We start from the raw sequence: 11,378 nt of genomic DNA on the forward strand, positions 1-11,378 counted from the left end.
TCATCAAACATGGGAACTATATGGAATGGGTCATCTTTTCCAAAGTATTCCATGACAACGATCCTGGGGTTTAATGTCTAATCCTGACACTGCTACATGTGATCGCATACTTATAAAAGAATAAAAATAAATAAGATGATCATACAATGTAAATATACTGTAAATTATTTTTATTTTTTTTTTTAATGGTGAAAATGTCAATTTTTCACTGCGCAACAAAGGGGAGGTGGATGCCAAAAAAACGCTGTATGAGGTGAAAGGTCAAAGTTGATTGAGTTTCTTGTTTGGCCGGGAAGGAAAGGGATGAAAAATAAACAAGGATGAGGAAAAAAACTCTATAAGTGACGTTTTTTTTTTTTTTGTATGTTAAGTTAGTATTTTTCTGTGGCTGTTTTTTTTATGGATTTGTTTTAAAGAACAATGTAGGTCAACTAAAACCGCACTTTGTGAGCATTCAAAGAAACTAAACTCAGCATTCTGTTGTGTGAAATAAGTAGGATGAAATCATGGCAACTTTGTGACTACACAAATATTAGTATATATAAATATATTTTAGCATTTGCTTAAAGATATGGAACCCTTGAATGAAGCTTTGTGACTTTTCCTTTCACTGCACAGAATCACGCCTCAAAATTCCCAGCAGAGGAATTTGAGGAAGTACTGACCCGATGTTAGTGCATGTGTGGTTGGATCACGCGGGCTCGGGGGCACCAAAAATCCGAGTAGTCATGCGCTAATCTGCTATTTAAAATCGCTTGACTTGTTTGGGGGGGCTGGCAAAAAAGAACTCGGGAGCAATGTGGCGGCGCTGCTGTTTCCTAGTCGTGCTGGGCGCAGTTCTGGCGGGGGCCCAGTTCCCCAGAGAGTGCGTGACCCCCGAGGGGCTACGGAGCGGCCAGTGTTGCCCGTCCCCGCCGGGTCTCGACGCCGGTCCGTGCGGCTCCGGCGCGGGGCGCGGCCAGTGCACGTCCATCTCGGCGGACGCGCGTCCCCACGGCCCTCAGTACCCGCACGACGGGCTGGACGACCGAGAGCGATGGCCCGTCCGCTTTTTCAACCGGACTTGTCGCTGCAGCGGCAATTTCAGCGGCTACAACTGCGGGCGATGCAGACACGGTTGGGCCGGAGCCAACTGTGACCAGAGAGTTTCTGTGGGTGAGTGTGCTGCATGGTTGCATTAGGTACACCTGCGTAATCGAACTATGGATGGATGGAGGGAAAATAAATCAAGTATGCTAAATGGTTTTAAAAAGTTGGTCTGTTTTGCGTAATATTTTAAAGGTTTGCTATTTAGTGTAGGGATGGGCGAGGGCTGCCCCTAATGTTTAATAATCTTCTTTTTTTTAAAAAAATAATCTTTTTTTTTAATAAGGAAAAGATTATTAAGATTACAATTTTTATCGTAATTAATTGCATGAATTCAATAGTTAACTCACAATTAATCGCAAATTTTAAATCTGTTCTAAATGTCCACTAAAATGTGCAAAAAAACATTTTTTTCATACTCTTGTTAACATAAAAGTGTTAAACTAATAGAAATATGGCTGCATCTTTTAGTCATTGATACAGTAATTTTATAATTCACAAAATTGAGTTAAATTAAAAAGATTTACTGTACTGTAAAAAAAAAAACGAGTGTGATATTGATTTGTGTTGAGGTCATTTTTACACTAGATGGCATAATTGCATTTGTTGTTGACAGCTTTCATAATAAGAGCTATCTAATCTTTAACATGAAGTAACTTTAAATTATAAAATACAACTTGAACCCAGTCTCCACAAATATATGCATTATTTATTCATTTAATGATTTATTCAATTAATTTATTACTGCTAAATTTTGGGTGGTCATTAATTGCGCGCTAAAAAAAAAGTGTGGTGTTAAAGGAACTTTAAATTGACTCAAAGTTAACGCACTCATTTTGACGTCCCTACTTTTTACAAATGTTTAGTTGTATGTCCATAGGCCAAAGCCATGTCTAATCAAAATATGTGTTTGGCACCATCTTGTGGCATCTATAAGCAATAATGTTTTGACTGACTTTTTGCCAATAGCAACGTCACACAGAATTGGGTGTGGTCTGTGGTGCGCCCCTTGTACCCCATAAAACTGTGAAAAAAAAACTTCTGATGAAATGAACTTCGCGTTTTTTTTGAGAATTCCACACAGTAATTAAACAAAATCACGCATGACTTACTGGTTCCATCCCGACTAATCCTCTAGTGAGGAGAAACGTGATGCAGCTCAGCGCCGCCGAGAAGCAGGCCTTCGTCAACGCGCTGGACCGAGCCAAGCGTACGGTACACCCGGACCTGGTGATCGCCACCCGGCGCCTGGCCGAGATCCTCGGACCCGACGGCAACATCACGCTCTTCGAGAACATCTCCATCTACAACTACTTTGTGTGGAGCCATTACTACTCCGTCGGCAAGACTTTCCTGGGTGCCGGCCAGCCCAGTTTCGGAGGGGTGGATTTTTCCCATGAGGGTCCCGGGTTCGTCACATGGCACCGGTTCCACCTGCTCCAACTGGAGCGAGACATGCAAGTAAGCCGAAGGGCCACATTAGCATGTGTTGGTTCCACTTTAAAGAAGTTTGTTTGGGAAAATTAGTTTCAGCAACCAGGAAAATCTGAATTAGGGATGCAAATTGAATGGCTTGGTTTTAAAAAGGAATTAGACACAGTGGTTTCTAATGAAAGGCTTTCTAGGATGTGGCAGTTTTCCCAAAACCAGTATCGGGCTGATATCTTCCTTATTACTCGTTATCAAGTTTTGGTAGAGGCTGAAGAAGTTGGCGCTCGACTCAGCGGCGAATCATCATATGCGTCAGAAAGAAACGTTTAGTCCACTAATCTAGCATGTACGGCATTTCCAACCAATCTCTGAGCCATTCTGTTGCTTTCCATTTGGTAAAAAAAAAAACAACCAGGATATGCTGCAAGAGCCCACGTTCGCCCTGCCCTACTGGAACTTCGCCATCGGCGGCAGCACGTGCGACATCTGCACGGACGACCTGATGGGAGCCCGGAGCAGCTTCGACACCGACTCGCTCAGCCCCAACTCCGTCTTCTCCCAGTGGAGGGTCATCTGCGAGAGCGTGGCCGACTACGACACGCTGGGAACTATCTGCAACAGTAAGGTCGTCGTTGGTCCTCGCCGACCGTAGCGGCGAGGCTCGCCGCTCAATTGATATTCCTCGCAGACACAGAGACGTCTCCGATAAGAAGGAACCCCGCGGGCAACGTCAACAGGCCGATGGTCCAGCGGCTCCCGGAGCCTCAGGATGTGGCCGCCTGTCTGCAAGTCAGCACTTTTGATACGGCGCCGTTCTACTCCACCTCCTCGGAAAGCTTCCGAAACACCATCGAAGGTGAGCCTGATGGCGGGATTTCCGTCCGTTTTGAAGGGTGGCGTGGTGCAAAGGCCAAGGGACAACCCAAAACATTATTGAAATATGGAGAAAGCCTTGAATGATTTTGTTTCGGTTTATGGGTTCCACGTTGAGGGTTATAGCGCCACCTTTTGGCAAACACACGTACGACGACTCCTGTGCCTCAATTTATAACAGTGGGTATAAAATTGAGTTTTAAACAATTTAACCATCAGAATGTCAAGTTTTCAATTAGTTAGGATTTCAAGGTATGGTGACAATTTAAAACTGAGTTCAAAAGTTCAACTGTCAGAATGTGTGACGTGCATTTTTAACTCATTCCCTTCCATTGACGGCTATAGACGTCAAAAATTCATTTAAACTATTTCTATTAGTTTAACATTTTTCCCCACTTTTGCTAACAAGAGTATGAAAACCTAGATTTTTTTATTGTATTAGAACAGATGTAAAATCTGTGATTAATCGTGAGTTAACTAGTAAAGTCATGCGATTAATTACGATTAAAAATTGTAATCTTAATCTTTTCCTTATTAAAAAAAAATTGTTAAAAATAAAAAAAGAAAATATTGAAAAAGAAAAAGAGAAGATTATTAAAAATTAGGGGCATCAGGCAATTCAAATTTATAATCGTAATTAATCGCATGACTTCACTAGTTAGCTCATGATTAATCACAAATTTTATATCTGTTCTAAATGTACAAAAAAAATCTGGTTTTCATACTCTTGTTAACAAAAATAAAAAAATATGTTAAACTAATAAGAAATAGTTCAAATGCATTTTGACATCTATAGCTGTCAATGGCAGTGAATGAGTTTAAGTAGTCAGCTGTGTATGCAGGTTGGCGTGGGTTCGCTTCCCCGTCTGGGAGACCATGTTTGGATGTGAGCGTGTTTGTGTGAGTGAGTGCAAAAAAAAAAAGTAGTCAGCTGTGTTTTGTGTGATCTAGGCTATAGCGCCCCCCAGGGGAACTATGACCCCGCAGTAAGGAGCCTCCATAACCTGGCCCACTTGTTTCTGAACGGTACCGGCGGCCAGACCCACCTTTCGCCCAACGACCCCATCTTCGTCCTGCTCCACACCTACACCGACGCCATCTTTGACGAGTGGTTGCGGAGACACAGCCCAGGTGCGTTTTGGCGACACGAAATACTTCGTCAGCACTGAGGACGACGTCAGACTTTCTTGGCAGGTTCGGCTGTGTATCCTGACCAAAATGCCCCGATTGGTCACAACCGGGGCTACAACATGGTTCCTTTCTGGCCCCCCGTGACCAACGCTGAGATGTTCGTGACCGCCCCTGAAAACCTTGGCTACTCTTATGAAGCTGAATGGCCAGGTACGCACTTGATTTTGGGGATTTCATGGGGTTCACTGAACATCGTCATGATGAAAACATCTGCTTATCAAGGTCAACCTTTCACAATGACTGAAATGATCACAATGGGCATCATCGCCACCCTGGTGGTCGTCTGCGCCGTCTTCGTGGCCACCGCCTGTGCCGCGCGCTCCAGGTCCCGCAAGATGGAGGGATTCCAGCCGCTGCTTGGGGATCAGTACCAGCGATACGACGACGGCAAAAGTCAGTCGGTCGTCTGAGCTCTGGTCTCACACGGTCCGTGTGCCTCGGAATCTTTTACTTGTGATCTTATTTGATGACCATTGGGCTATTTGGGAACTTTCAGAATGCAGGGGAAGGATTTGGCCTTTGTAGAACCAAAGTTTAGGATTTATAGTCTTCTAGGTGAACCAGTAAAATAAAAAAAAAGGAGTCCTTCGAATAATTATTTGAGTAAACATTCATGGGAAAAAAATCTACTCAAGTACTGAGTAGCTGGTGAGTAACTTCTATTTTACATTTTAATTAAAGAAACCGGACCAAAAAAAAGTTGAAAATTAATGTGCAAATATGTATGATTACAGTGATAAATTAAATATATATAAAATAACCCATGTTAAGCCAACATCCCTATTCTGTTACGGTAAGTGATAAAATAGCAACTTTTTTATTATTCTTATCGTTTTAGTACTCAATATTGCACTGCTTAACATGCTAAATAAAGACAACAGCAATGAAAGACATAGACTATAGCTTCTAATTAACACGATATTTCATGTGATTTTACCGATTTATTTATTTACTAGTCACTTTTGAAATGGCGCCATTTTGCCCACAGGGGGCGCCATAGCCCCGCAAGTACACTTGACAGGACAGCATAAAAATGAGATCCGTTCAAGGTCCCTTTTTTCTTTTTTTTTCTTTTTTACAATACAGTGAAATGTAATGCAATTGTTAGGTTTCAGTTGTTTTGCTAGATTATTGTTTTTATTTAATTAACTTAATTTAAACTGTCATCTGTGTGCCAGGCAGGATGTCGTATTCTTGAATTTGTACCTGGCTCACACAGAATTGGAGGACGTTTTCTGTTCCCCACCCACCCCTCAAAATACAGAAGTTGTGTACAGTATATTATAGTTGTCCTGAGACAAATTGTAACTGTAGCTTAGTTAAAGTGATTTATTTCATAGATTTTATTTAAAATACCAACCAGCTCTTGAGTACCACAAAAAATGTTTTTTTTTCTCTTGTCCTTCACCAATTTACATATAAATATAAGAAATAAAATATGTTGCAAGCAGCTCTTTTTGGCTTGATTTTGTTGATGTCTTCCTTGTATTTAAAAAAATATATGTTTGCTTGTTTGTTTGTTTTTACACAGACCTTTAGCCATTTAGAGGAGGAGGGGAAAAGTGCCATTACGCTGCATTTATATAAAAAACAAATATTTATATAATTTAAAAAAATATTTTTTTATATCTATTTTTGTGTTTGGCCAGTTAGACAGTTAACTCGGTTAGAGAGCAAAAACTATGGTTACTGTACTTAGAGTAATTGTAAAAAAAATATTCAAATACAATGTAACTATTTAATTGTAAACGATTTGTTCAGCAATATATTTGAAATATCAGCTCTTTGTTTTGAGGTGCAATTTACATGACAAAGTGTACAGTACAGCAGTGATTTTTAGTGTGGTGAATGTTGGGCTCCCTCTAGTGGCATGTGAAAGAATCACTGTCCATTACAATTCAATTTAACATTTATGATGAATAAATTTGCATTAAGAATTTAGGAACATTTTTCTAGGTATGCCTGCATATACAATAATTTTAATTTAATTTAATTTAATTCAATTAATTTAATTTATTTTAAAATGTAATTTAAATTCAGGACATTTGATTGTTTTTTCTCCCCACTTTTTTCATTGTGTGGTAGCGGATTTAAATAATGTTAAACATTCTTTTTTAGGAATTGTGTTAAGATGAGCGAATTAAATTATTTCTTATTCCTTAGGTGGGTGTGGCAATCAGTGAATGGTACTTTAAACTTTAACTTTTATTAAATTTTTTCATAAAACATGAAGAAGACGTGAAATAAATGTTCTGTTGGTCAAAACTTTAGGTAATTTAATTGGACATTTTCACGCGTGACCCGAACTACACACGGAAGTGCCTTTTGTTTTGGTTAACGACGTGTGACGTCACTGACTCGCTTCACCTGTGCAGTGTCGGATTTCAGAGGCGAGAGGGCGGACGGAGGGAGGACGGGAGCAGCGAGGCAGACCGCTTCAATGGTATGGTAGGATTGTCCAACATTTCCACTCACTTGTTGCTGTGCACTTGAATGGAGTCACACTTGGGACACTTCAGACGAACATTATTATATTTTTTTTTACCCCGGCCCTGAGCAACGAATTTTGAGCATTTCGCCCAGCGAGTCGACTCGTCATGAACGAAGGCGGCTCCGCGTTGTCCGACTTGAAGGACCTAGAGACCAAATTGGGTCGAAAAGTTCCCGAAAGTCTCGTTCATTCGCTTGCGGGAGGCAAACACGACAAGGTGACACCCCCGGCGGCGCGTCCTGGACACAATTCGGCGGACTTTGACCGGCTGGAGGGAAAACTTCTTTTCCTCAAACAAGAAATGGTGAATGAAAATACTTCCTTTTTTTTTTTTTTTTAACATTGTCTTTCACTTTCAATATAGTGTATGCAACTTAAATGGGTCCATTTGACCCACAATATCAAGGGTTTACAAAAGGACAGCAATGCCAATAATAATGTCTTGGGTCAAATTGACCCACCTGTCAGAGATGTAAAAACATACCGGTAGTTTATATGTCAATACCTTTAACAGGTCAGTTTGACCTGAAACCTGTCAAGCAGGTTAAGAACAGCAAAGTTCCTGGCTCAAAGTGACCCGGGTGTCCAAAAAAGGTAAAACACAGTTAATGTATATGATTATCAACCAACAATTGTAATCAATGTTTAGGGAAGTAATTCTCATGTATTGGTTTTTGGGTATGTGGGTCACTTTGACCAAGGACAACTTGAATAATGAGTAGCGTAAGGATAACATTTGATTTATTTTATTTAGTTCAGAACTTGTCACACTAACTATAGCAAAACACGCATGGCAAAAACATGTGTTATCGCACATCATTTTTGTGCTTCAGATAAGTTTTGGTAATTTGGTATCAAGATCTCTTAAATGCAAATACAGTACTAATTTGGCAACTTCAAGACCACATGTTGTTTAAGGCTACAAAAGGTATTAGACCCCTGGAGCAGATGGCTTTGAAGACTTTGGATTTGAGCTGATGGGCTTTATGTCGATCCGACAGCAAACCCGGCCTGTTTTGTGGTAAATCAAGTCAAAATCCAGGATACTATTTCCTGGCTGCACCTTTTTTGTGTTTTTGGTCTCTTGGTTTTCCCGAGAGTCTGAATAATGTTTTGAAATTTGTTACGTATGTCAATCACAAGTTGACCTACCAAAAAAAATCTCAAGTCTTCAACTTCAGTAACAGCCTACCAAAATGTCTTTAAATCGTGTCTTAATGTAATTTTGAAACCAACCGTTTTAAACCCTTCCTTTCGTCTCGCAGGCCAACCTGCGCGCCATCGACGTTCAGCTGATGCAGCAGCTCATGTCCATCAACGAGGGCATCGAGTCCATCCGCTGGGCGATGGACGACAAAGGCGACGCGGTCAGCCAAGACGGCAGCTCGACCGGCAGCCTGTACAGCCTGTCGGACAGCCAGGACGGCGGCTCGCTGCCGGGCAGCCTCGGCAGCCTGAACGACGTGAACGGCGACGAGCTGGACGCGCTGTCGGTGGGCAGCTACCTGGACACGCTCGCCGAGGACTTCCCGGACGATCTTTCGCCCAGCGGCCTGGACTGCTTTGTGGATAAATCTGGGGGCACCTTCAGCAAATCCCCAGTGAAACTGAGGGTGGAATCGGATGAATACTACTGCTTTGGATAATAATGATTCTAGTAGAGATTTTTTGTGTGTGTGTGTGTGGTCTCAAATTAACGTCGCTGACTCAACCGTGTGACTTTTTTTGTTTTACTTTGAAACTAGCCGCACCTCAGCAAACCACTTTCAGTCACACCCTTACTTACTTTTTGTCCGTTGGTAACATTTGCAGATGTATCTTCCGGTCCTATTGGGTGCGGACTTCATATTTATTTACCACTTTTATTTATTGACCTGAGATGTTTTGTTTTTATTGTTGTTACTGGTGTGTACACTGGGGTGGTACCCTCAGACTTGCGGATCCTTCACTGTTACAACTTGAGAAACGTACCCGGATCCTTTTAGGGGTGCCTTGAAAAATCAAAAACGTTGTTCCTTTCAAAGTACAATGGCTTGTTTTTGGTGGCTGCATTCAAATGTACTTTTGTAGCCTTGATACTTGACTTTTAGAGTCTGGGAACGTACTGTACTGTACTTGCCTCCTCCCATACAAGGAAACAGTATTGTTGTCCTATGTTTTGAATTAGGGAAAATATGTTTTGACTAGCCTGACTTTCTGATACACACCCATGATAAAGTTCATTGTACCTTTTTTAAATTCGCCGCCAGGCCAGTAAACATGATTCTTTGACGTCTAAAGCCGTCTATGGCAGTGAATGTGTTTAAAGGTACAGTACAGTGGTTTGTCATTTTGGTGCTACCATCAAATTTAGGACTGTTAAACTCTAGACTCTAGTTGGCTTTTTCAGTGATTAGTCCTAAGCGGGAGAGATTTAATGTGACTTTCCGCGACACTAACAAATGATATTTTTAAGGGCTATGATTTCTTGTCACTAGTGTAGTACCCGCATAGTTTGGATTTACTAGACCACTGTTGACTTTTACAGTTTGGGGATATACCTTTTATCTTTTTAGGCTCGGAAATGGTACCTCAAAATCCATGTAAAAAAAAAAAAATTTGTCCTAAGCCGTTTAAATTTTTTACCAGATTTGTCAGAATCACACTCTGTAAAAAAGTTTTTTTTTTGGTATCTTTTAAGTGGTAACTTCACCGCCGCTACTTTTTATACTCTCAACACTCTTTTCCCGTTTAGGTTCAAGTCTGTGTCCATTCATTCCTGGAAAAGATTAAGCCATAACTTGGGAGCGCAATCAACACTAAGTGTAGATTTGTGAGGCGTAGAAGTGGGGAAAAAAAAAAAAAAGGGTAATCGCTACTTCTCTCCAAGCTACAATCAGCAGCGACCCTCTGACAACTTCCAGTAAAGATGATTAGGATTGATTATCCATTTGTTCAACTGGACACTGCATGCCGAGTGATTTCGAGACGCTTTAACTTTTTATTCCCGTAACTAAATCAAAAGCAGGACGACACTGTAGTCTTAAACAAAAGAGCCTGAGGTTAGTTGCACATTTTAAAGCACAGATGGATGCTTGACTGAAAACCAAAGCAATTTGATTGTCTGGGAGATAACGTTAGCCTGCGGCTTCGGGGAGTTGTCGACGGCGGACACGTGTGAAACACATGCCGGCTTTGTCAGCACATTTCCAAATGTCTTTTGTTAACGATTTGTGCATAAACATGTTGTGTTTTAGCTCGACTTGTTTTGTATTCCGTACCGATCGGCGATGTTGTTGAGCAAATGGCATGATAATATATTGTGATTTGTTACACAAGGTTTACTGTCCTTTTTTGTCTTATTAACTCCACACAAATATACTCGCCTAATCCAGACACTTTAAACATGCTTGTAATTTTGTCCTCCAAGTGGAAGGTTGATTAATTAGGTTTTATGCTGCCTTTATCACTTTCAGGCTTTGGGAAGATTTAATCTCCATGTAAATCCAGTCCAAACTGTAGAACCTTCTTAATGAAAGCACCAAACAGAAATTTTGACTGTTAGAACTACTACTAACTAAGCAGGTTCTGCTAGTTTTGTCACCTTTTCGGTATGATGCCGTTTCGATAATCGCACAGGATGTGTGACACTTGTAAATAGCCAGCCCAAATGAAGAGTGCACAATCACGACTTAGTCATTGTGACCGAGTGGTAATTACAATCCCTTACAGTCCAGACTGTGGCGTGCAGCAGGGAGCCATTAGCAAATTAGACACAGCGGCCGGCTGGAACCCTGTGCTGTAAAAATGTAACGCGACACCGTTTGGAATCTGGGAAGCTGTCGCCATGTGACCAAATGAGGATTCAGGATATGGGTTGTTTGAGTAACAACTTCATCCTGATTTCATTAGTAGTCTCGGTCTTCTAATCAGCCAAAGAAAAAAAAAAAAGATTTACGTATGTAAATAATTGGTGGTTCTTTACGTGAGACACTTCCGAGACGCAGTAGTTTGGGCCATTTGTTTAGTGACAAAAGACCTCAAAGTTGTAAATGCTGAATAGGAGAGTCTGGGAAAACTTGGGGACCTTTTGTGTTCGAACTGGAAATGCTCGAGTGCGTTCGTCAAAACAGAAATCACAGAACACTGCGCCCGAGCAGCGTCTCCTGAAACCAAAGTATTAAGCAATATTCAAAAGGCTGTTTTTGGAGAGAGCAAGTCTGACCATTTTTTTTGGGGCTAATTCTGAGATAAAAACACAGTTTTTGATGTTCCTGAGAATTCAACGGATGGTTGAATACTGTCGTTTTATTTGGGTTGTTACGTA

General features: G+C 41.1%; 2 protein-coding genes across 2 annotated transcripts; both read left to right on the plus strand.

The window, feature by feature from the left end:
* Positions 1 to 287: 287 nt before the first annotated feature.
* Positions 288 to 6,031, plus strand: LOC144035632 (5,6-dihydroxyindole-2-carboxylic acid oxidase-like). The gene is made up of 7 exons (XM_077545476.1): positions 288 to 1,155; positions 2,225 to 2,547; positions 2,933 to 3,137; positions 3,206 to 3,373; positions 4,342 to 4,521; positions 4,585 to 4,731; positions 4,804 to 6,031. The coding sequence occupies exons 1-7, from the start codon at positions 798 to 800 to the stop codon at positions 4,989 to 4,991; spliced, it is 1,569 nt and encodes a 522-aa protein (XP_077401602.1). The 5' UTR covers positions 288 to 797; the 3' UTR covers positions 4,992 to 6,031.
* A 921-nt stretch (positions 6,032 to 6,952) lies between these two features.
* On the plus strand, positions 6,953 to 10,389 carry lurap1l (leucine rich adaptor protein 1 like). Its single transcript, XM_077545486.1, has 2 exons — positions 6,953 to 7,376; positions 8,338 to 10,389. The coding sequence occupies exons 1-2, from the start codon at positions 7,179 to 7,181 to the stop codon at positions 8,716 to 8,718; spliced, it is 579 nt and encodes a 192-aa protein (XP_077401612.1). The 5' UTR covers positions 6,953 to 7,178; the 3' UTR covers positions 8,719 to 10,389.
* The last annotated feature ends 989 nt before the right edge of the window (positions 10,390 to 11,378 follow it).

The sequence above is a fragment of the Vanacampus margaritifer genome, chromosome 15, assembly GCF_051991255.1.
Source record: "Vanacampus margaritifer isolate UIUO_Vmar chromosome 15, RoL_Vmar_1.0, whole genome shotgun sequence".
In the NCBI taxonomy this organism is placed as follows: Eukaryota; Metazoa; Chordata; class Actinopteri; order Syngnathiformes; family Syngnathidae; genus Vanacampus; species Vanacampus margaritifer.

Bases quoted from the DNA above. Each gene is read 5' to 3' on its own strand.
- LOC144035632 (XM_077545476.1), top strand. From the start codon at position 798: ATGTGGCGGCGCTGCTGTTTCCTAGTCGTGCTGGGCGCAGTTCTGGCG. The intron at 1,156-2,224 runs GTGAGTGTGCTG...CTAATCCTCTAG, and splicing joins TGACCAGAGAGTTTCTGTGG to TGAGGAGAAACGTGATGCAG. The intron at 2,548-2,932 runs GTAAGCCGAAGG...AAAAACAACCAG, and splicing joins AACTGGAGCGAGACATGCAA to GATATGCTGCAAGAGCCCAC.
- lurap1l (XM_077545486.1), top strand. From the start codon at position 7,179: ATGAACGAAGGCGGCTCCGCGTTGTCCGACTTGAAGGACCTAGAGACC. The intron at 7,377-8,337 runs GTGAATGAAAAT...TTCGTCTCGCAG, and splicing joins TTTTCCTCAAACAAGAAATG to GCCAACCTGCGCGCCATCGA.